The sequence below is a fragment of the Gouania willdenowi genome, chromosome 4 (assembly GCF_900634775.1).
Source record: "Gouania willdenowi chromosome 4, fGouWil2.1, whole genome shotgun sequence".
Taxonomy (NCBI): Eukaryota; Metazoa; Chordata; class Actinopteri; order Blenniiformes; family Gobiesocidae; genus Gouania; species Gouania willdenowi.
The window spans coordinates 27,591,002-27,615,172 of NC_041047.1; the positions used below are offsets into that span (position 1 = coordinate 27,591,002).

The window sequence follows — 24,171 nt, forward strand, 5'->3', positions numbered from 1 at the left end:
ACATGAGCAAATGAAGGCAGATTGTTTTAACATAGTACAAAGAAAACAACAGCAATAAATTGTGGAATGACAAGGATTGTAACAAACCTATAGTAGGGTACTAAAGTAACCTGTAATCGAGGTTGGGGTCAATTATATTAATCGCATAATCTTGTAATCACAAAGTTGATAATTAACTACAATTATAGCATAATTATAATTGACATATGTTGCCGTTATAATCGTAACTGAATTGTAATCAAGTTTAGATAATTAGGGCCTGAGCACCAATGCACCTCATTTTTATAATTATTATTCTAACCAAAAAGTGATTGCATTTTTTAGGGCCTAAACATGTTAAAAAACTCATGAAAATTTGAACGCATATAAAGGCATATATATATTAAAAAAAAATTATATTTTTGGGGATTTACACATGTGAATGACAAAATGGCCAATTGGCCATACAATTAGTTTCACGTACAGCTATGAAACTCGGTAGAATTCTGACTTCATCACTGTAGAGGTAGGACAGATGACATCACTGTAGAGGCAGGACTCCAAGGGAATTTGTAAAGCAGTTACTTATGAAATATATAACAGCTACAAAATTCGATACACATATGTATGATGACAAGACAAACAAAATTGCTCAATCAACTCTTTACCCAAAATGCATCAGGAAGATGCCATTTTGAATGAACTGTGAAGATTTTGTTCATTTTTAACATACATTTTAACATACATGTTGGCCAGTATATACAACAGGCTACTGTTATTAAAAGTTATCAAAATCTTCTACAAAAGTCTAAGGGCGTTGCCCTGGTGGCATCTTGAATTTTTTATATATTTTCTTTACTATTTTTGGAATGTAATTTGCTCCCAGCTGGTACTGATGACATCATCACTGTGAAGGTAGGACTGATGAGCCTTTGCTGGCTTTGATCACCATTGCATGATTGTTAAATGTCTGCAAACTACATGGCGTCTGATTTAATTAAATTGCATTTAACGGCCATTTATAAATATACGTCTTGCATCCAACACTGCACTGTTAAACATTCATATTTTTTGTTTTTAACATACATGGTTATTTGGTTGTGTTATAAAACAATCTTGACAATAAAGTTGAATCTTTACAGAATTAAATATTCGTCTTAGCAGCCTGTTCACTTGGATGGTGTGCTACGCTTATGCTAGTTATGCTAATTATAGCAGCTTTCATTTGTATTCCAAAAAATGCGTCATGGTTTAACCCAACTGTCATTGACTGTCATAGCGCCACCTATTGGTAAAAGGAAATCATAGGCATTATATTTGCACAGAACATTGCAGGAAATTTTGAGATATAATCCTTGAAAATGGTCAGCTACGTCTCAACACTTTCTGCCACACTCCGAAATGCAACACACCTAAACGTGCACCACGTTCCAACATGCGTGTGGTTGAGAGGGCCTGTCCAACGCTGCTTGTAGCTTTAATTAACTTTGTAATTGTAAGTGGGATGAAAATTCATTAAAATCTGCCAATTATCATTTAATTTAACACAAAACTTGGGATGAAAAACAAATTAGATGATAAATAATATTTTTAGTGTATTTTTCATTTTGATTTAAGATGTGGTCAAAACTGACCCATTATCATAAGAGATGCTAACAGAAAGCTAACACAAGAGAAGTTTTATGGGCTAATTTATTTCATTTATTTATGGGCTAATTTATTTCAGACTCTAATTGTGATTAATTGTAATTTAACTTTAGTGTTTAAAAACATAATTGTAATAATTGCATGAACAGGAAACGAGTACAGAGAGAACCTTGATGTGCTCAGACACAATTGTAATCTTTCATTTTATCTACAAAGGCTACAAAAAAAAAAAAAAAACAACTATCCACAACAAGATAACAGTAATGAGTTCTACCTCATTACAGTTTCCCTTGTTCTCAGTTTTCTTCTTTATATTCTGTGTTTACATATGCACCCTGAGTTAGTGCAGGAAAACATTATTTGTGTTAGTGAGTTGCAGAAAAAGGCACAAACAAAGTTAATTTGTATTTTTATGAAATCACAGTAATATTTAACTTTATCCAGTCAGTACACCTACAGTATATTGTACACTGAAAGAAAGAATGTATTTAGTGTGATACTCGTGTATTCAGTGAGAATAACTAGTAAGACACAACATGCAAGTGATAATTCTACAAAATAAAATACAAATCAAAGACTATATTTTGTGAGATTTAAGGGGCAGATGCAAGAGTAGCATTACCCTGCATCCTAATGCATATGTGTGTATCTTTACCTTAGCATCTTTGGCCACCAGTTCAGTGTAAGCATTATAAATGTTGCCCAGTTTTTCCAATGTCTGACTTTGCTCCTTCTGTCGCACAAAGTACTTCGTGTAGACCCTGTTGCCCAGATCTCTGGCTAAAATCTTTAGTGATTCCCCACTTGGAGGCAGGTTGGCCACACTCTGGACAAAAGCATGGAACACACAGAAAGGCTCATCGATGACATTTTATTGATGAAAAGCAGCAATGCCACCCACTGAAACACGACTGTTCAGAGAAAATAAAATACTAGTACTATCTGAATACATTTAGGCTACTGTTCGTTCTTTGGTTATTCCGTTTTAAAACCAAATCAAAATAACAAATAAACGTTGTGGTTATTTTGTTTGACCGACTAAAACCCAAGACAGAACTACAGAAAAACCGAAAACCAGATAGGCAGCGTTTTTCTGCTTTAAAATTCAATCTTGTTCTGTTTGTGTGATATTTAGATATTTATGGGAAAACTAAGACGAGAGCTTCATGTTTTAACCTCACCACACAGAGGGGACCCACAGACGGGGGAGGACTTATACTCCTGGACAAAATATGGACTGGTGAACAGGTGAAATGAAACATTATTAATACACAAATGAACAGATGTTACGAAACGCATGCACATGATATGCGATTAAAGGAACCAGAGGTGATGTAATGAATCTACTGGTACTCCAAGTTTCTTGTGATCAACTTCCATGTGTGTTGACGGTGGCCGTTGGTGGCTAGCGGTATAATAACGTGCAAACTAAATATTTTTATTGCCCTCAAAAAAGCTGTGTAACAGTTTTTGCAAAAGTGTTGAATTGCAGAGGTTCTAACATCTATTGTTCCTCACACCAGCCTCAAAGTCAATAGTCAGTCACCAGTTTATTTGAATACTATTTGGACCGTAACACCACCAAACCAAAGGACCAGAAAACTGCTAAAATGCATCCTAAACAGTCCTATTCTGTGTGGAGACCTGGTCCAGGTCCTGGTGTGGAGGGAAACCAGGTGCAGCGGACTTCTGTACTGGTCCTGTTCGCTCTGACAGAATGTGACATCGCCCTAATTTCCCAGTAAATTCATATTTCATTTCTAAAACAGGAAAAACTCTGCTTATCTGGTTTTTGTAGTTTCAGTATATCTGCTTTGGTTTTAAGTCAGTAAATCAAAATAACCACGTCATTTATTTGTTATTTTGATTTTGTTTTAAAACAAAATAACCAAAGAACAAACAGTACACCGATTTGTCTTAAATCAGATGCACTTAGAAATGACTGGATTATCTACAAATTCTGGAATGTAATTAAATGGCTTGCTGGATCATGAAACTTTTATTACCTGCATCATGATGTCAACATACTCTCTGTCCTCAAGCAAACAGAGATAGGGATAAAGATTAAGCCTGTAGTCCCTGACGTTGGTACTCATGATCATCTTGCGCTCCTTTAGAGCCTGGAGGAGAACTTTGTGCCAATTTGTGCGCTGAGCTGCCAACAGCTTTCTCTGAAATGACAGGATAGAACCCATGTGAATGCCACGACCGACCACATGATGAGAAAAGGTGAAATTGAACTAAAATGAGGCCTTTATCAAGTAGCTGATTATGATTAAGAGAGCAGCTTTAAATGTGGGGCTGGATGCAAGACCACCAAACTAAACGTACATTAATTGATTTACAACATAAATTTAAATTACTTTGGCCCAGTTATTTCAGGATGACAAAAGGTAACTGACAATCCATTTATCATTCCAGTTATCAAATTAAGTTTTAGAAATGTCACAAAAAGACAGCAGCAATGCTCATAATCGTGTAAAAGAAAGAAGGAGCAGATGCGGAGACATCGAACATTAGTTTATGATATTTTGTAAGACAAATTGAATAAGAAAGTAAAACTAAGCTATTCGTCTACATCACAAGTCAAACTCAAGGAACAGCATCCAATTTTTCCCGCAGGAGAAAAATTACATAGAAAATATGAATTATTGTAAACATTATCAAATAATCCAATTGTAGATATCTGAAATTTGCCAATTTAATGAAACTACAAAATTTTAAGGGGTTTTTATTTTTATTTTGTTTATATCACAATAATGTATTCACTTTCAATATCTCCACAAATGTTGCAATTGCGGTTGTTTTGCAGTCAAAGATGCATGGTAAACTAGTTGTAGAGGACAGCATATTTGGATTATATAATATATATATATATATACTATAAATATAGTAATATAAATATTACAGCTGGCAACACATTAATCCAGTGTGTTGTATAAATATGCAGTGTTCACAAACTCAGTTAAAACTGAAAGCATTGTAGTTTCCACTGAAATCGCCCCTAATTTGTAGAATAAAGTTCCTGAAGCAAACTATGATTTTGCATGACTATGTATATTTGCTAATGCTTTTTTCTTTAGTCTATTTAAGCCTGACGGGAGTAGAGGCGAGGTCTGTCTGGACTGCAGATGGAAGGAGGTGACTCTGTGAGCTCCCTGAAGGCATCCATTACAATACATTATTATTCTGCTCTGCCTGCCTGTCTGTAAATGCTTCCTGTCCACCAGGGACTCTTGGCCTGCTCTCTTCACACATAACCCATCTGCAGAGGCAGACGAGCCAGGCCGGACTGTAAATGCCAAACTTGGAAAGATGGCACACCACAGAAATAGTACACTATAACCTGTCAAGGATAAATTTATATTACTTCAAAACACATCAATTAATTTGTCAAGAAAAAATTACAAGTAAAGGAATTCTGGGCTGATAGCAATTTGTTAATTAAAAATGAATTGATGGAAATCATTAATTGGTGTTAGGATTTTTCATTTTCTGACAAAAAGTGATTTGCTTTTCTAAATGCACAGCACTCAAACAACACTATCGTTGGAGATCAAAAAATAATTCACACAAAGGTATAAAGAAATTATTGTCACACATCTATATGAGTATGTGATAAAAATCTAATAAAAATCTTGAATCTTTAATGAATCTGACCACTAATCAACAGTTGTTTTTTGTTGTTTTTTTAATTTATAATTTATTTGTTTTTGTATTGCTTGTTTCATGACATATGGGTAATTAATTGTATTATTAGTTGTACTTAAAAAGGCTAAATTGGTAGTGATTAAATAAGTTTACATGTCTTGCTACTCCTTTTTGCATATGTAAGTTGAGAAGTTTAAGATCATATTAATGGTCTATTTCTGCTGTTGTAAATGTTCATTTTTTTGTTTTCTAAACCATTTTTCTTTTATCATTTTTCATGTTCGAAATAAAGACATCAATCAATCAACCCTTTCTATTCTATGAATTCTGTATGTATAAAAAAAATCAAGACAAAAACCAAGAGAATATAACAAGATGGAGAAAGAGAGCTACTGTACGTAAAGACATGCATATAGTTCTATTTATTTATTAAGGTTATTATTAAAAATTGCTGTTTAAAAATGTCCAGTTGTTAACATCCAGTGAAAAGAAAAAGAACAAGGACATTTTTTTTTACCATGTTGGCCATGTGTTTGGTGACAGGTTTGGCAGATTCCACAGAGTCGATGGTGACAGTGCAAGCTTGCTCCACACTGAGCTGATGTTTAAAGCGTTCCTGAAGTTCCAGCTGAGTGAAGGCAAGTTTAGGGTACTTATGGTCTTCTCTCTAGAAGAAATAACATAAAAAGGACAGACTTGAATAATAAATACTTACATCTTAGTGCACTCGATGGTTTTTCACCACATACATGTGACATTTTATACATGCAAGTTGTTTAAACATTAGCATAGCATAATAAAATAACCTCATGCTTTGCGTTAGAAGTTTAATACAGTGCCAGAAGGAGACAGAGTCTGTCTCTGACATGTGAACGTTCATTTAGTTTGCCACCATTTGGCCTAATATGAGTTAGGCTGCGTCCGAATAGTCCCTGCTATCTCCTTTCCTATCCCCGGAAGTGTTTAAGTGATGTCCAAGTTCTCTTTGAGCTCAGGAAAGGAGGCTCAATGCCCACAATTCCTTGCGGCGACAACATTTAAAGGGAAACGCACACCCGAGCGCTTATGGTAACTCACAGTGACCGACGGAGATCATGTAAGTTACCAACGCAATAATATGTCTTGAACAACTTTAAATAAATAATCTAAAACCCATACCTTGTTATATGTAAGACATATTATCAGATTGTAACTGACATAAAACAGGGATCAGAGACATTTTTATACACATGTTTTATTCAACATAATTCATATTAGTGAGTGGAAGGTGAGTGTGAGCAATCATTCTCAATGTGATGATTTTTAGATTATATCAGGGGTAAATGTGCTTTTAGTCCATTTTCAGAAATTTGTAGTTATTTCACCACGGCAGAAGTCACTACCCTTCGCGGCCGTCAGATTATTACGTCACCTATAGTTGAAGTGTGTCTGATTGTCAAAACAAACGTGATGGCAGTTTCCGAACTCCTCTCCTAACACCTTTAATTAACCTGTGACGTTATCTGTGGGGTTATGGAAAATTGGATAGGAAAGGAGATTATTCGGACACAGCCACACACAAGGTAGATACCTCATCAAGCAGCAGTCGTAATCCAATTGAACACTTTTTAACCAGCTGGTAACTTTCAGATTAAGGTGAACATTTGCAACAAAGTAGAACTGATTAGGGCTTGGCGATATATCGAGATTCAAGATATATATTATAGCTTCTTTTGCATTAAAACACTAGTTTTAGCCATGCTTTCCATGCTGTTCTCATGGAAAGCACAGTTAGATGGATTTTGGAGAGTGTGCCTTAACATCCACACTACAGCACTCACTCACACGTGCTGTCCCTTATAGTAGTCTGGTTTGTTAGAGGATGAATTTATCTACAAGCATGAAATTTGGCACACTTGCAGTTTTTGACCTGCTTAATTCTAATCTGGTGGGAGCCAGAGACAATTCTCATAGTGGACAACTAAAAATGGCAGCAAGCCAAAATGTTCTATGGTTTTTGGACATCAGGGAATTTGACAGTAACCTTGACTGCCATCGTTATATTGGAAAATCCAATATGGCCACCTGTGAATATTTAATATTGAACATTTACAACCAAAAATGTCTATTTTACAACATAGAAGCCTGACACTCCAGATCAAGGTACCCTTAATTGATCAACCAAATCAATTCTTTGTTGATAAATGTGCCTGTGTGGCATTTTTCATCAGCAAATCTAACACAGAACTGCCGTATTGGTCAGACTTCATTTGAGAAAAAATTATTGAGATTTATAATATATATCACCATTTTGAGAAAAAATATCAAGATTGAGTTTTGGTCCATATCGCCCAGCCCTAGAACTGATCCACATAAATGTAGTATTTTATTTGCATTATCTGATTTTTTTTCTCTTAATCTTTTGCTACTTTTTTCTATTTTTTTTCTTAAAGAAGAATGAAGTATATCGACAATCCTTGGCAGAAGTGCTCATTATGTTACTCACCTTCTACCTTTCTTGGCATTGTTCATTTATTATGCCAATAATTACAAGGTCCTCTCCTGACAAGAGGCCTGGGGAGAGGCAACTTCTACTAGAGGTGTGATATTAAAGAACTATGACAGAACTGTGGTGACTTCTATACCTTAGACACAATGAGGCATGCTGGGGGTAGGAATTTTTAGCTTTCTCCTGCCGATCATAGCCTAGAAATAACTGCGCCAACATCTGAATCGCTTTCATTCAGATTTCCAGCCTAGATGGGTGGGACCTGCCCGTGATAAGATGTCATTACGCATAATCACGAGCGCAAGAACACGGACTAGTCAACTGCTCTGTGTGAAAAAGGTAGAGACAATCAACTGGGAAGTGACACTCTAGACATATAGTAAGTGTTCCGTTTCTTTATGGTGGCCCAGAGCTAGTTGCATTTACTCAAGAGTTCCACTTTCTAATAAAGCAGTTTTTAGCTTTCAGTTGTATTTTTTTAAAGTTTATACCATATCTTTAGTAAGAGAAATCAGTATATACCTCTTTATATACTGATTGGTCAGTTGACACACTCAAAAAATGTATCGACCTGTTTTTTGTACCCCAGGCTCCCCACGGGTCTCAGCTGAGGTGGTACCAACCAATGAAAACACTGGTCTAAAAAAGTGAACAAAGTACAGTTTCTGAGAAAGTGAAATGTCTCCCTAGCTGGTTTTTTGAACTATTTTGGACCTTCTTAATGTTCCCCACCATAACATTGGTGCTGCTGTATCCTGGCGCTCAACATGTTCTTATTGCACAGTTTTACGGGGTAAACACTGATGTTCAGCAAATTTTGCCAAGGATAGCATCAGCAACAAAAAGTCTTTAATTTGCTGAACATCCCCAGGGAACCTGTGGCATCTAGTGCTTGCAACACAACATTTGGTGACCAAAAATACAACAAGAGTAACTCATAGGTTTCAGGTTCTGTTTAGTTGTGTTTGTGTTTAGCCCTTGTGGTTCTCTTTTATTATGCCAAGTCTTAGTTTATTCTGATTTTCGAGTATGATCTCCTGTGTTTACTCTTGCCTTTGTGTTTCCAGGTATTCCTGCTTGTGTCTCCACCTCCCAGTGATGTCAGTGTGTTTGTTTTCTGATTAGCGACCTCATGTTTTCCACCCAGGTGTGGCCCGTTCCCAATCAAGCTCCCCTCACTATTTAGCTGAGTGCTTGGACACAGTGTGATTGCTGGATAGTTGTATTGTCGACCCTCCTCGTGTCCTGTGGTGTTTTGTCTCCTGCTCCCTGGTTTACCTCGTGCCTCCTTTTGCCTTTGGGTTTTTCTTTGTTCAACAAATAAACATGGACTAGAATTTTGAACCTTACTTGCTGCCTGATTCTACCTTTGCACTTCCGCATCCTCAACCCCGAGTTGTGAGAATAGGTAACTTCTATATGGCCTCTAAAGTTTTTAGACACATGCAAAAACATTCACCAGGAACCAATAATCTATTGATAAAGAAGAATATCTAAATATAGCAACATTTGATTTGGGTTTAGCCAAGTGTTACTGGTGAACTGTAACATAATGCTTGACTTGCATATGCATGAGACGAAATGACTGAATGCATGAGGGTTTACCAAAGTAGAAAGCCAACAAATATTCTGAGAGAAGGATAATCTACTTCACCAAGATTTAAACACAAGTCTTTATCGATGCATGTTAAGGAAAAGAGCAAACATGCAAACACTTTGTTTGAAACAAAAAATACAGATATGTACATGTAATCATCTAACTTTATCCTCATTCTTGCGCCTCATTCTTTCTTTTTTTTATTGAAGTAATTTTGCTATTCTTCAACAAACAGGAAAACAAGTATTTTTTTTTCCCCAACAAAGGATTGTGATCTTTGGTGACGGAAGTTTTAGAAGTCCCATAAAATGGTAAATGGATTTGATATATACAGCGCTTTTATGACTACACTGAAGTAGTCCCAAAGTGCTTTACAATATCAACTCATTCACACACCAATGGGACAGAGCTGCCATGTAAGGCACTGGTCAACCACTGGCAGCAAATTAGGGTTCAGTGTCTTGCCCAAGGACACTTTGACACATAGACAGGTATAGGCTGGGATCAATAAAGCATCAAAATGTAAGGCTCACCAAATGCAAATCAAGAATGATTTCACATATGTTGGCTGAGTGAATCAATGCTAATTTGAACATATTGTTAGCAAACCCTTAACATACGGCTTGTTCAATCACGCCAGGCCAAATGTTTTTTTTTTTTTTAGCCCTTCCCAAGTGAGAAAATCACCAACAGGCGTGAATGATAACAGCAGATTTCTGAGGAAAATGACTTGAGATGTAATTTACTGTACATGTCAGATGCTGAACAGTCAGAAAGCAATATGTTCATATGGCCTCAATTTACCAAGTAAGTTTCAACTTCTTGACAACAGACAACACACCAGAATGTGATTGAGCAATGTTTTAAACCAGAGGTGTCCAGTCCTGGAGAGCCTAAGTCCTGTATGTTTTAGATGCTACCCTGGTCCACAACATCTGAGTTGAAAGGGTAGCTGACAACATCTGAAACATGCTGATAGGAGCTCATGAAGACACCCCTGCTTTAGACAGAAAAGCTTGTTCTTAATAGCGCTTCTCAGCACTTATGTCCATTCCAAACAATACCAACAGCAACAGCTGGTTACAATCAAGTGATTGGAAGAATAATCCACTTCTTTTAGGCTATAATGTTTTGTTGGTTTGAATCAGGGTTGGGGTCAATTACATTTTTCAGTTACAATTACCCCTGTTCAGCTATAATTCAACTACGATTACAGTGACCAGCATCTTTTCCAATTACAGTGAAATTACAATATATATTTTTCATCCTCAAAAAGTCAATTACAATTACGATTTCAATTACTAACGTTCAATTACAATTAATCACTGAGCCTGAAATAAATAATATAAGAGTTAACCTTCCTCTTCTGTTAGCATCTCTTATGATATGTCACACTAAAACAATATATATCATCTAATGTCTTTCCTATCAATTGGTTACATTGTTAGACTTCCTAATCAATGAAAATATGGGCATTCATATTTTAGGTGTGGGCACCTGAACCTTTTTTGTGTCAGTTGCCCTCGATTTCTTTTTTTTCTTTTTTTTTTAAATGGTAAAATGAGGGAAAGCTTCATATTAAACATATGTCGTTAACAATACAAAATATGTGTAGAACTGTACATAAAACTGTAACATGGTTACCCAGTTTAGTGTTAAATTATAATTGACAATTTTTATAGAATTTTCACGGCAATTACCGTTCAATTAGAAAGTCAGTTATCTGAACTCAATTACAATGTAATTAAATTACGACAGCGACTGATTTTTCAAATTACAATTATGATTACACCATTATTGTAATTAATTATCAATTACGCGATTACAATTATAATCGACCCCAACCCTGGTTTGAATGAAGCATGGCAAAGACTATGGTTTTAAAATGTGGCCTATGGAAAGTGGTATTGAATATCCCACCTACACACACAGGAGATGGAGCTGGGCAAGAAAAAAATTGATTTCATCGATTTATCAGATTTGTTGATAAAAAAACTATTTTTATTTTGCAAATTCGAGTTAAAAAAAAAAGGAAAATAATAATTTATTTATTTGTTTTCCCACCATAGTTTTTTCAGACTATTTTGCGTTCCGTCCTTGTGGGTTACTGTACCTCGATGTGAGCCAGCCCCCTCTTTGTTACCATTTGTTTACCCTTTGAGTAGGCTATATGTGTTCCACAGGCATGTTTAATGTTTTTATTTGCAATATGTAGTTATATGATTTCTTAATCAGAAATGGAAGCTACTGTGAAGTTGCTGTTGCACATCAGAATCAGAATCAGAATCAACTTTATTGGCCAGGGGTGAATGAATACAGACGAGGAATTTCTTTTGGTGACCTGTGCTCTCTCAGGTAGTATAACATTAAATAATAACAATCAACTAGAATAAAGAAAATAAATAAAAATAAATGAAAAAAGAAGTATAAACATAAATATAAGAGTAGTTAGATTAATATGTGCAAACTAAATAAAAATAACAAGATAATAATAATAATAATAATAATAATAATAATAATAATAATAATAATAATAATAATAATAATAATAATGAAATAAAATAAAATAAGAATACAATAATAACAATAATAAGATAATAGTGCAGTAGTGCATTGATGAGTAGTGCAGTGCATTGATGAGTAGTGCAAATAGGTGAACATTTAAATGAAAAAATTATGTCCATGAACATTCACAGTGACAGGTTGTTCCAGGGTTGATATGTTTAGTTCCAGGTTATATCACAGTAACAGAAACAGGTCCGACACTCTTTGACTGTTTAGTGTTGATCAGAGTGACAGCCTGAGGGAAGAAACTGGCTTAAATTGGCTTAAATAAAAAAAAAAAAAACAAAAGCTTGAAATAGTTGAATGACAGAGTCTCATTTACTTTTTATTTTGGGACTGTTCTATGCATTTTAACTCTTGAGGACAATCACAGCAATAAAGTTGCACTTTTGACAATATATCTGATGTCTGCAGTCATTTTTAAGTGCATTGGAAATAAATAAATTGAAAATGAAATCAAAACTAAAATTTTTCTTTTAAAAAAAAAAAAAAAGAAGAATTTTTTTTAGGCTAAATCGCCCAGCCCTAACAAGAGAGTTCAGGGAATAGAAAACAATAAAGTTGCTCATTATATGATAAACCGGTTCAAGGTTAATCACAAGACAAAGTGGCAGTTATTTAGACAGCACTTGCTGAAAGTTTAAATCATTGACTGATATGAAACCCACTAACTTTCTCAAAGCAACGTCACAACAACAATCAAAAATGAAACAGCTATAGGTGGCTTGCTTCATAAATCATTAAGTAGTGTTGTTTCACATGTGGTGAAAATATGTCAGCGACTGATTGCTAGCAAATTCACATATGCACAGAGGTCGAGAACAGGACCAAAAATACTACACACAGAGCTAACTGTGGGGCATGAACAGAAGCTAAAATAGCGGTGTTCGTACAAAAAGCTGTTGATGAATCACATGAGAATGACAAGGCGATGGGAGGTGAAAAAAAAACAGAGGAGAGGTGACAGAAAGGGAGCCAACCAAAACAGAGAGCCCATTAGAAAGAAGAGTTGGCCAAACTAAAAATAGTCAATGACTTTCTGGCCGTGAAAGGGTGACAATCAGATGTTATACATTCATGCTGGAGCTTTTTGACAGCTCCTGCAGCTCTCTCAGCTGACTTAATTGGTGCAACATACACAAAGGTCAACCTTTAACATAATCCCTATGTGTGGACAGAAACACTGTCCTGAGGCTTTGGAATAATTCCTCTAAATATATATTTTTTTAATTCATGGGGCTGTGACGAAGAAAAACTTTCAAGTTTAAACAAGGGATATTTTTAAAAACACACAAATTTCACTAAAATCCGAAGAATTTTCAGCCACATTAACAGGTACACCTTGCTCGTACCTGGACCACAACTGACATACTCTTGCTAAAAATGGTTTTGCGTTTGAGGTAACTGGATAAAAATTTCAGTCCTGCTCTTGAGACACCAACAAACACATCATGTTCTAATGGCCTGATTTACTAGTAGGGATGCACCGAATATTCAGCCAGCGAATATATTTGGCCGAATATTGCAAAAAAAAAGCAACATTCGGCCTTCGGTTTGGTGAGTTAAAAGCAAGGCCGAATAGTAGCGTGTGACGCAAAAACGCAATCAAACAACGTGCAGTAGAGATGTAACGATTAATCGTAAGGCAGTTAAAAATCGATTCGTTTTTCTATTAGCTCTGTCTGCTAGCATAGCATCTCTTCTTCACTGCTAGATTAACTGCATGCCAACCAACCACTGGGTTACCAGCGCCCTCTGCTGGTCCAAACAAATATCTGACGTAAATACATTGCAATGACTGTTTTTTTTTTTTTTAAAGTCCAATTGTGAAGGCACAAAATACATTTTCAGTTGCACTTTAAAAAAGAAAAACAACTATTATGCAGTTTTGCATTGTTTACTATAGAACCAGAATTTCTTCTTCATTTGTATTATTCCTTTATTTATTTCACTCAAGATTTATTTTTAGTTAAATTGCATTGTTTTGAATAGTTCATCAAGAGATTCTTTTGACAATGAAAACTAAAAGGAAAATAGTACAGTATTTAAAAATAAAGGAATATTTTTCAGTCATCATTTGTCTACAGTCCCATTTTGTAAAATAAATTGTGAGAGAATCGTATCGTGAATCGAATTGTATAGGGAGTTGAGTGAATCGTTACATCCCTAACGTGCAGTGATTCAGAGTCAGCAAATGTGTGCGCGTTGCTGCAGGAGCAGCAGCCACAGCTCCTCCTTTCCACACAAACACAGCCAGACTCTCGCCTTACCGCTCTAGTCACTGCGTAAAAGTTGGAAGCCGTCCAATTCCACAACCGAGTCCGTTGTTAGCGCTGTGCGTAAACATCCCTATCGTTTCCTCCTAACACTACACCGGTTCTCGCTGCATAGGCTGATGTAGCATTAGCACGGAGTGCTAACAGCTGATGTGTGTAAATGGCTCCATGGCTTCAAGCAGTGACTCCCAACACAATCGGCAGCAGAAAAAGTAGTGCAGTTTGTATTTACATATATGGCAATAAAGTATAATATTTATATTCTATACTACACAGCATAACGTGGATGGCTGTTCATCATAGGAATGGGATCCACACAAGGTTCCTGCTGCCGCCATGATGAATTCATGTTGGGTGTGGGATACATATGTATGTGTATATACGTATATATGCATATGTGTGTATCCATAAAATGAAGAGTCCGTCCTTAAGACTGCTCTACTGTAAAGTGCCTTGAGATACCATTGGTTATGATTTGGCGCTATACAAATAAAGATTGATTGATTGATTGATACACAACAGTGCTGTTTTAGCTGTGAAATAGTTGGAGAGGGAGGAGCTCACATTCTAGGAGACGTGTTAGGTGACGTCACCTGCCAACGTGGGCAAAATCCAACTCGCCCATTTAAAGCTGACTTTTTATTAAAGGTGGAATAACAAGGGAGAAAGGAAACAGAACTTTTTCAACTTTGGCCCTCTGAATGAGGCTAAAGGGATGTATATCACTGTAGCAAACCATTATAAAGTGATTTTTTCATCATACCTATTTTTTAATGCACTTTCGTTTTTTTTAATTAATGTTTTGTTTAATTTGAAGGGCTAATATAAATGAAAAACTTTGTTGTGCTTTTTTTGAAAAGCAAAGGCTACTGGAATATTTAAAAAATGTCATAATATTCAAAAAACATTTTCTTTCTTTAAAAACATGTCAAACTGTATTCTAGGCTATTTATGCACTATTTAAAAAAAATTGTGAAAAACTTAACCGCATTCGATGGTATTCGGCCAAGCGTTTATATTTTATTCGGCTTCAGCCACAAATTTTCATTTTGGTGCATCCCTATTTACTAGCGGTTTGCGTGCGTAAAAATGTGAGCAAAAGTAAGTGTAATCTGGACGGATCAGCTATGGCGTGCTAAATGTTGGGAGGAAGATATGTGCATACATTGATGGAGCATACGCAATTGGATTTATCAAACCTGGATTGGATTGCTTGTGCTAATTTTGCATGTTTGAGAGGCAGGTTTGAAATGTCATAGTTTTACACAGCGATGCAGCAGTGATTGCTGCCAGGAGGAAACACAGGGGAAATGAAAGGCTACAAAATAATGGATCTTTAATGCTCGAGTTAACATTTTTTGATATGACTAAATCAAAGTAATTGAAATTAATATTCTTTCCAGCAATGCCATATTTTAGCTTCTGGAGGTAATACGAGCTAATTTAAAGCCAGTTACAAAAACGGTCCAAATTTATTCACAGCAATTTCCAATTAGCCATTTCAATAGTAACCATTTCATTTTATTTATTATAAAGTAAAAAGTTTGTTTTTTATTACCTACAGCATTGTCTTGCTCAGCGATACAAAAGGGGTATTAAAAAAAAATCGATTCGGCAATATATCGCGATATTACGTCGTAATATTACATCACACGATTCTCAGATTGATTCAAAATGCATCCATATCAATTTTTCTATTTTCTTTTTTACTTTAATTTAACCAGCAAAGTCTTTTCCACTGCAGGAGACATTATAACTGCACAAAAAAGTGCTGAAACCTGGGCATGTTGACCAGCTTGTGTTTTTTCGATAAAATCAAAAAAGAAAGTACTGATTTTCTGCATTAATTTGTTGTTCTAAGCATATAACTCAGTTAAGTTGCACTAAAGTCAAAGTTGGTTTAAAAGCCACAGGCAGATTGTATGTTATTTTTTTATTTTAAGTTGTTGGCACATGGCATGTTAAAGCCAATGTTTTGAGTTTAAAATATCAATGAAATATATTTCATACATAATGTTCTCATGAAGGTGTACAGATTTACAGATTAGTTGTTTCTTAAGTCATATATATATACATAAAAAATCTTGCAATAATCGCCTTATACTTAAGTATCGGGATATATCATATCGTATCGTGACATATGTATCGGCATACAAATCGTATCGCCAGATGCCAGGCAATACACACCCCTCGCCTACAATATAGCGTTTTTCCACAACAGGTGAAAAAAGCGTATTTCTCTGTTCAATCACTTTAGTGGTCTTTATTTGGGATCGTGGTAAATCAGTAGCTGTTTGATTTACTTGTTGGTACTCCGTAATCATCAAGTATCCAAGTTATGGCCAACGTCGCTCCATTTACAAACAAATTTCAATTATTTAATACCTGTGTGTAGAAGTCCTTGATCAGCGAAGAATAACCCTCATTGGTTTGTGAATTGAGCTGGGGTTCGTACTCTGGCAGTACGACTCGAATGGCCTTCAGTATCATGTCCCGCTCATCCTGTCGGAACACACACCGGCTGAACAGGTCATCGATCAGCAAGCCGTCCTCTTGCATCTGATTTAGGCACCTTGACACAAAAACACTCCGTTAGTGACTCTTGATTTATTGGCTCTTGAGCAGGTTCAACTCCCAGAATACCGATCTGGACCAAAGAATGGATAAAAAACTAGTGAATCAAAAAAAGACTTGACCAGGTTCAGTGAAGACAAGCTCTGTGCAGTTAACCAGGGTAGCATCTAAAACATGAATCTGTTGCTCTCCAGCAACAGATTCTGGTTATATCCAGATATGATCTCGTATCTGTATATAACCAAAATCTAAGATTCTTTCAAAAGATTCCTTTTTTAAAATATTTTTTTTTTTTTACAATATAATACAACATTAAGCAGTAAATTGACCTTTTTGATTAAGTACTTAAATCACCACTTCATGATTCCAAAGGTCTCACATCAAGTCATTACACACAAGCATTGACACACCAATAGCCACTGAGCTTTTTTAATGAAGCAACTACAAGTGAAACGTACATTGAGCAGTGTAATGCAACATGTATGCAACAATTCAATCCCATTCTGATAAATGATCAAAAATATTTTTTAAGACCACACTATTACAGCCTTTAAAAAACCTGTACATGAAAAAGAAATAACAAATTCATGTAATTATTAAATAATGTATGTAAATAGGGTTTGCTATGAGATCATAATACAAACACCACACCCACGCAACCATTTAATAGCAAGAAACAATTACAACTCTTTTTTCCCATTATATCAGCCAGAAATTACTCAGCAGCTGTGCAGAATACTAACTTAACACTAGACCAAAAATAATTTCTTCGCCCCTGTACCTGAGAGAATATGGGAACATATGGTAATATGGTCCGATAACAGGTTGAGAGTCGATTATCTTCTGACCTTTATTTTGATGTGGTAAATGGAGTTTGATAATCACAGTTCACTGAAACTCTGAATAATTCAGCTTGAACACACACTCACGATTCTTAAAGGTCGGCAGGGTCAACCAATACACATCCTCTGCACAGACATTTGCAGAATAAAAAATCAAGTATTTGCATCGACCATCACTCTGTCAATGCATGAGTTTGATCTGGAGGCAGATGGCTGATGACGACATCGGGGGAAAACGTTTGTTTGAGCAGACCCTCCTGGATATTACTGCATGTAAAAAGTCCTGACTGGACTGCAAATCACAGATAAATAAGCATTTTATTGACTTAATCATGTCATATTTCAATATTTAACACCTAAGAAAGGCTTTTCTATCTATCTATCTATAACAGGAAAATCATTTTTAATTGTCCTGTTTGTTCTTCATCAGTTTATGAAGATAATCAAAAAATTAAAATCAATATTCACATCCAACTTATAATAGAATTTAAGACATTTTTCACCTTTTTCAAATATCTAGGGTGTCAAACTCATTTTAGTTCAAGAGCCAAATACAGACCAGTTTGACCACAAGTGGGTTGCAGATTTTAGGCAGGAAAACGAACAATTTCAACTTTAATGTGCCCAAGTTTGCACTTCCAGTTAAAAATCAGACAAAGTATGGAAGACATCAACAATATCTTAGCAATAAGTGGCAGATACTTAAATGTCTTGTTTTTTTTACCAATTTTTATTTAATTTGGGGAGATTTTATGAAATAATTTGAGAAAAACTGCAGGATTTTGGAAAATGTCTTAATTCTTTCAACATTTCAACAACAATTTGCAACTCATTTGGTAATTTACACAATGATTCATATTTTCTCTGTCATTTTCACTTTCTCCTGCAGGCAGAATCGAATGATCTGAAGGGTCGCATTTGGCCCCGGGGCCTTGAGTTTGACATATCTATATTAACCAGAGTATATCATGGAAACTACATCTAAAAAGAAAGCAACAATCATAATCTTAAATTTGCTGCTACACTTCAACCTAAAGATAGTCACTGTAGACTATGATAAATGGTCTGCTAATTAGAGCTCTCTCAGCTATGCTGAATCATTTTATTCAATGCGATAGGCAGAAGTGTGAATATCTTATGGAGTAGACAAACACTTTGAAGTAGATTAACAACCTGTCATATGGAGTAATGGTTTCTTCATCAGCCTGTAGTGATGCAATGGAAAAAGCTTAAATGAAAACACTGTGCACAGAGACAGGATTGGTCTGAGAGATAAGAGTGAAGTCCAGATGAACAAAGAAAAGGGAGGTTGAAAGTAATCAGTCTTGTAGCTGTCGCACTGCTGGGAACACTTTAAAGAGAAACGTGTGTGCGCATCAATGTGTTTACGAACAGAAATGAAAGCCAACACTCCAGCTTTACCACCATCTTTAATAAATATGATAGGACGACCATACTTTAATTTCCAAAAAAAAGGACACTTTAGCAGAACTATTTATACTCAAAGTAATCTACGTTTTCTTGAATTTACCTTGTATTGGTAAAACACAATATAGTAGGTAAATAAGTTGTTATCATTGTTATTTCTCTCTTTATAAAAAAGACTTAAAAAAAATGACTCATTTCAATCGCCTATTTTATGCATTATACCTAGGGATGTACCGATACTACTTTTTCATTTCCAATAAGATACCGATATTGATCCGATACCAGCATGAATTATACATACTTTCATTACTTTTCTTTTTCTTTAATAAAAAAAATAATAATGACTTATTTTATAGTGTGGAATGTTAGAAAAGGCTTGATCAAGTGATGTTACTCAAACAGAGAACAATAGTCAGCAACAGTAGGTATGAGAAAAATGGATCCATTTATTATTAATCAATTGGTTACATACATTTTAACCTTCAACATAATAACTACAGTATTCTACAATTCAATAAAATAAAAAAAGGAATTGAAAAAAAAAAAAAACAAAACAAAAAAAACCGGTAACTTTAATCTGATATCCGATATTAGTTTTCAGGCTAATATCGGACCGATATCGGATCGGGACACCCCTAATTATAACAATCTGTCCTTGAAAAATCTCATATATACCTTTTTAAAAACTCTCAATTATTGAAACACTGAGAAACATCTCCACCTAGAGATTATAATACATTTTTAATTTTCAAAAAACAAAACAACTCAAGGCTTACAGAACACTAAATAATAATTAAATATACACTTCAATAACAAATAACAGTGAAAGTTTGCACCACATGGTCCCATGCTGACTCTGAGCTTTATTCTGTCTGTTGTCTGTGGAGACAGGGAGGTGAAGAGGTGCAGAGCAGATGATGAAAAATGTACCGTCACTTTCTACATTCTAACTTTCTCATTTTTAAATTCCTCTCTGAACCTCCAGAGAGGATTTATCATCCAGGAGAAGCAGATTTTTTTTTAATCAAACCCACCGGGATTAGGTCTCTTTCGATACATCTTAGACTTTAGTCTCTCTTCTCTTTTCCTTGTGTGTGATGACTTTGTCAAAAACAAGCAGAACCTTTAGTGTTTCTGTCACCTGTGAGTAAAATTGTATATTGGCTGTAAAGAGCAACTCCTTAGCTCTCAGAAACTTCTGGAATTTATCAGATAGAGCAAATATTAACAGAGTTATGGTCATTTAAAGGAACGCGTTCCCCTAAATGCATTCAGGGTTCCTGGGAAACCCGGACATTTTGATGAGTTTGCAAAATCCGGCCGGACAAGACGCTGAAAAGAGGACATGTCCGGATAAATGCGGCCGTATGGTCACCCTAATATATGAGAGTTTCTGCAACTGCTCTGATGTGAACGAGGTTTGACACATGAAACGTTACATAACACAGGCATGTCCAAACTCAGTCCTGGTCTGGAGAGTCGTGATCCTGTATGTTTTGGATGTCTCCATGCTCCAACACACCCGAGTCTGAAAAAGTCTTACACGCCAATGTGTTGGAGCAGGAAACCACATAAAACATGCAGGGTTGCAGCCATCCAGAGACAAGTTTGGACATTCCTGGCACCCATTCATACATTTTCCAACCTGTTTGCCACATCCTGGCATATTATCCTAATGATTTTACTTTACACGCAAACAGGAAGTTAAGTAACTGCTATACATTCACTGTAGTTTTAGTGTTTACATGGTGAGTTCACATTTTTACAAATACAGTAAACAAACAATGAGTAGTTAGTTACAGAACATTACATGTTCATACACATAATTACATCTCAAACCTGATGGCACTTACATTTTAACTCATAAATGCTAATATATACAAGATAATTCTTCTCAACTCAGACAAGACTGAGGTCATTGTACTGGGCCCACGACACCTTAGAGAAACCTATGCTAGCCTAACTGCCCTAGATGGCATTACTCTGGCACGAAGCACAACTGTTAGAAACCTTGGGGTTCTATTTGATCAGGACTTATCCTTCAACTCTCACATAAAACAAACTTCAAGAACTGCCTTCTTTCATCTCCGTAACATTGCTAAAATCAGATCTATCCTGTCTCAGGGCGACGCCAAAAAACTAGTCCATGCTTTTGTTACCTCTAGACTGGATTATTGTAATTCTCTTTTAGCAGGCTGCCCGAGCAAGTCGCTTAAGACACTTCAGCTGGTTCAAAATGCTGCAGCACGTGTACTGACTAAAACTAGGAGAAGAGATCACATTACTCCTGTATTAGCCTCTCTGCATTGGCTTCCCATAAAATATAGAATAGAATTCAAGATTCTTCTTCTCACTTATAAAGCCCTAAATGGACAGGCACCAGTCTATCTCAAGGAGCTTATAGTGCCATAAAATCCTCCCAGAACACTACGCTCTCAAAATGCTGGACTTTCAGTTATCAGGCCGCACTTCTCTGGAACCATCTACCAACCACGGTTCGGGGGCAGACACCCTCTCTACCTTTAAGGTTAGGCTCAAAACATTCCTCTTTGGTAAAGCTTTTAGTTAGGGACCAGCTCATAGTTAAGATGCAATAGGCATAGACTGCCAGGGGGGTCTGGCATGCTCGGTTGGAGAGAGGTTGGAGAGGGCGTTAAGAGAGAGGTCATTTAGGCTAGAGAGGGACCGGAGAGGGTCCCATTCCTCTCTCTAACACTCCCTCTATGTCTGCTTCTTCCCTTGTGTGTTTGCTCCTGTACTCCTTCTGGCTTTTGTCTTGCAGGTCCGTGGGATCCTTAGTGTAGAGTTACAGAGTCTCAACAACTCTGTCTCCACCCTCTCCTCTGCACACACCCAACACAGCATAACGTGGATGGCTGTTCATCATAGGAATGGGATCCACACAAGGTTCCTGCTGCTTAACAGAAGGTTTTCCTTGCCGCCATGATGAATTCATGTTGGGTGTGGGATACATATGTATGTGTATATACGTATATATGCATACTGTATGTGTGTATCCATAAAATGAAGAGTCCGTCCTTAAGACTGCTCTACTGTAAAGTGTTTTGAGATACCATTGGTTATGATTTGGCGCTATACAAATAAAGATTGATTGATTGATTGATAATTGAGAAAGTAAGTAAGTAAGAGGTTTATTTATAAAGCGCTTTTTGCAGATAAAATCACAAAGTGCTGTACAGAGTTGTGGTAAGTGCAACACAATAGAATAATAAAACTAGAGTGCATAAATATCATAAGAACAGCAACATTAAAGGACGAATAAAAATTACTGTAAAGTGTAGTCTTCAGCAGTTTTTTTAAAAGTGACCACACAGTTGAGCTCCCTGAGAGACTGGTGCAGGTTATTCCAGAGTCTGGGAGCTACAGCCTGGAATGCCAGGTCTCCTCTGGTTTTAAATTTAGTTTTTGGGGTCTTTAGGAGACCCTGACCCTTTTTTAGAGGGTTAAGCACTTTGATTGTAGAACCTATACATTTATCTGTAGAAGTAAATAAATAAATATCTCAGATGCATAGTAGACATTGTGCACTTGTATAAAACACTTCAAAATGAATGAAAATTGGTCAAGTGCAATGAAGTGAAATGTTAATGTAGTTTAGCCCCATGACATTAGCATGGGGTTAATAGCCAATGCTTAGTATTTGTGCTTTTATTTTTCATTGTTGTTTTAATAAATAATCGTTTAATGCTTCTAATCTAATTAAGAACACTGTGTTATAAAACTATGGTTCATTGGTCATTGAAAAACCAAATGTCCAAAAATAATGGGCCTAGTGTGACCCCTGCTGGCAAGTGTTCAGATTGCTGCTTTTCATCACTAACTACCCTCTATTTTTAATGAAATGGAATTGTTTTGCATATTTTATCAAGGGATTCTTTTGACAATGAAAGAAAAAAAAAATAGTACATTATTTTAAAAATGTTTTCGAAGAAACCCAGTATTGTGAATTGAATCGTAACGGGAGTTGAGTAAAACGTTACATCTCTAGTAAACTGGTAGCTTTAAGTGGTGTAGAAACAAACCCATGTTATTTATGAAGTAGACCAGCCTACCTGATAATGACATTCACAGGGCATTCTGCATTGCGGCCCATACACTCCAGAGCAGCAGCGTAGGATCCCAGATTTGGCTTTAGACCCGCCTCTTCCAACAGAATGAAGATGCGACCGACGTTACTTAACGTTTTCTAATAACAGAGACAATTAGGAATATAATTAACTGATTCAGAGCAGGTTTGAGGTGACACTAAAAAAAAAAAAAAAAAAAAAAAACTGCTTCAGTTGTGTAGATTACATTAAATTTTTTTAATGGTATGAAAAAGCTGATGAGACAAATTTGAAAGTTGAAAAATCTTAAAAGCTGCAATATGTTAAAAATGTGTATTTTTTTAAAATAGTCTAAAAATCTGATTCAGGAGTCTGCCAAAAGAGAATGTCTTTAACAGGGCTTGGGGTCAATTATAATTGTAATTGCGTAATTATTGACAATTGACATAATTATAATTTAAAAATCTGTTGCTGTTGTAATTGAGTTCAGATAATTGACTTTGAAATTGTAATAGGCATGAACATTCTATAAAAACTGTTAATTACAATTTAATTAAATGTCAAACTAGAGAACCCTGTTACTGTTCTAATGGTTTATACATATGAAGTTACTGTTAATTATTAAAAATGTGTTTCATATCAAGTCTTCCCACTACCTGTCAAATCTCTTCAGAATCATTGTATCATTTACTTATTTTTAAAGAGAAATTGAGGGCTATACTGACAGAAGAAAGGCTCAGACACCCACGCCAAAAACAAAATTGGATGATAATTAATATTTTTAGAGTTACAGCTGAGTTAAGACATGGGTCAAAACCGACATGTTATCATAAGAGATGCTAACAGAAAGCTAACACAAGAGGAAGCTTAGGTTTTATGGGCTTATTTGTTAAAGGCTCAGTAATTGTGATAAATTAAATCTGATCTTCAGTCATTTAGCATGTAATTGTAATTGACTTTCAGGGGAAAATTTAATATTTGTAAAAGTAAAAAAATGCCGGTCATCGTAATCATAATTGAGTTGTAATTTAACATGGATAATTGAAGATTGTATGGT

General features: G+C 35.8%; 1 protein-coding gene across 1 annotated transcript in view; it reads right to left on the reverse strand.

The window, feature by feature from the left end:
* The window catches only part of polrmt (polymerase (RNA) mitochondrial (DNA directed)), a 66,603-nt gene that overhangs the window by 36,651 nt on the left and 5,781 nt on the right, over positions 1 to 24,171 (reverse strand). The window contains exons 4-8 of the mRNA XM_028445307.1: positions 23,121 to 23,254; positions 16,589 to 16,775; positions 5,795 to 5,944; positions 3,633 to 3,797; positions 2,282 to 2,452 (exon numbers count right to left, since the gene is read on the reverse strand). Coding sequence (XP_028301108.1) covers positions 2,282 to 2,452; positions 3,633 to 3,797; positions 5,795 to 5,944; positions 16,589 to 16,775; positions 23,121 to 23,254 — 807 coding nt within the window. The remainder of the gene's footprint in view (positions 1 to 2,281; positions 2,453 to 3,632; positions 3,798 to 5,794; positions 5,945 to 16,588; positions 16,776 to 23,120; positions 23,255 to 24,171) is intronic.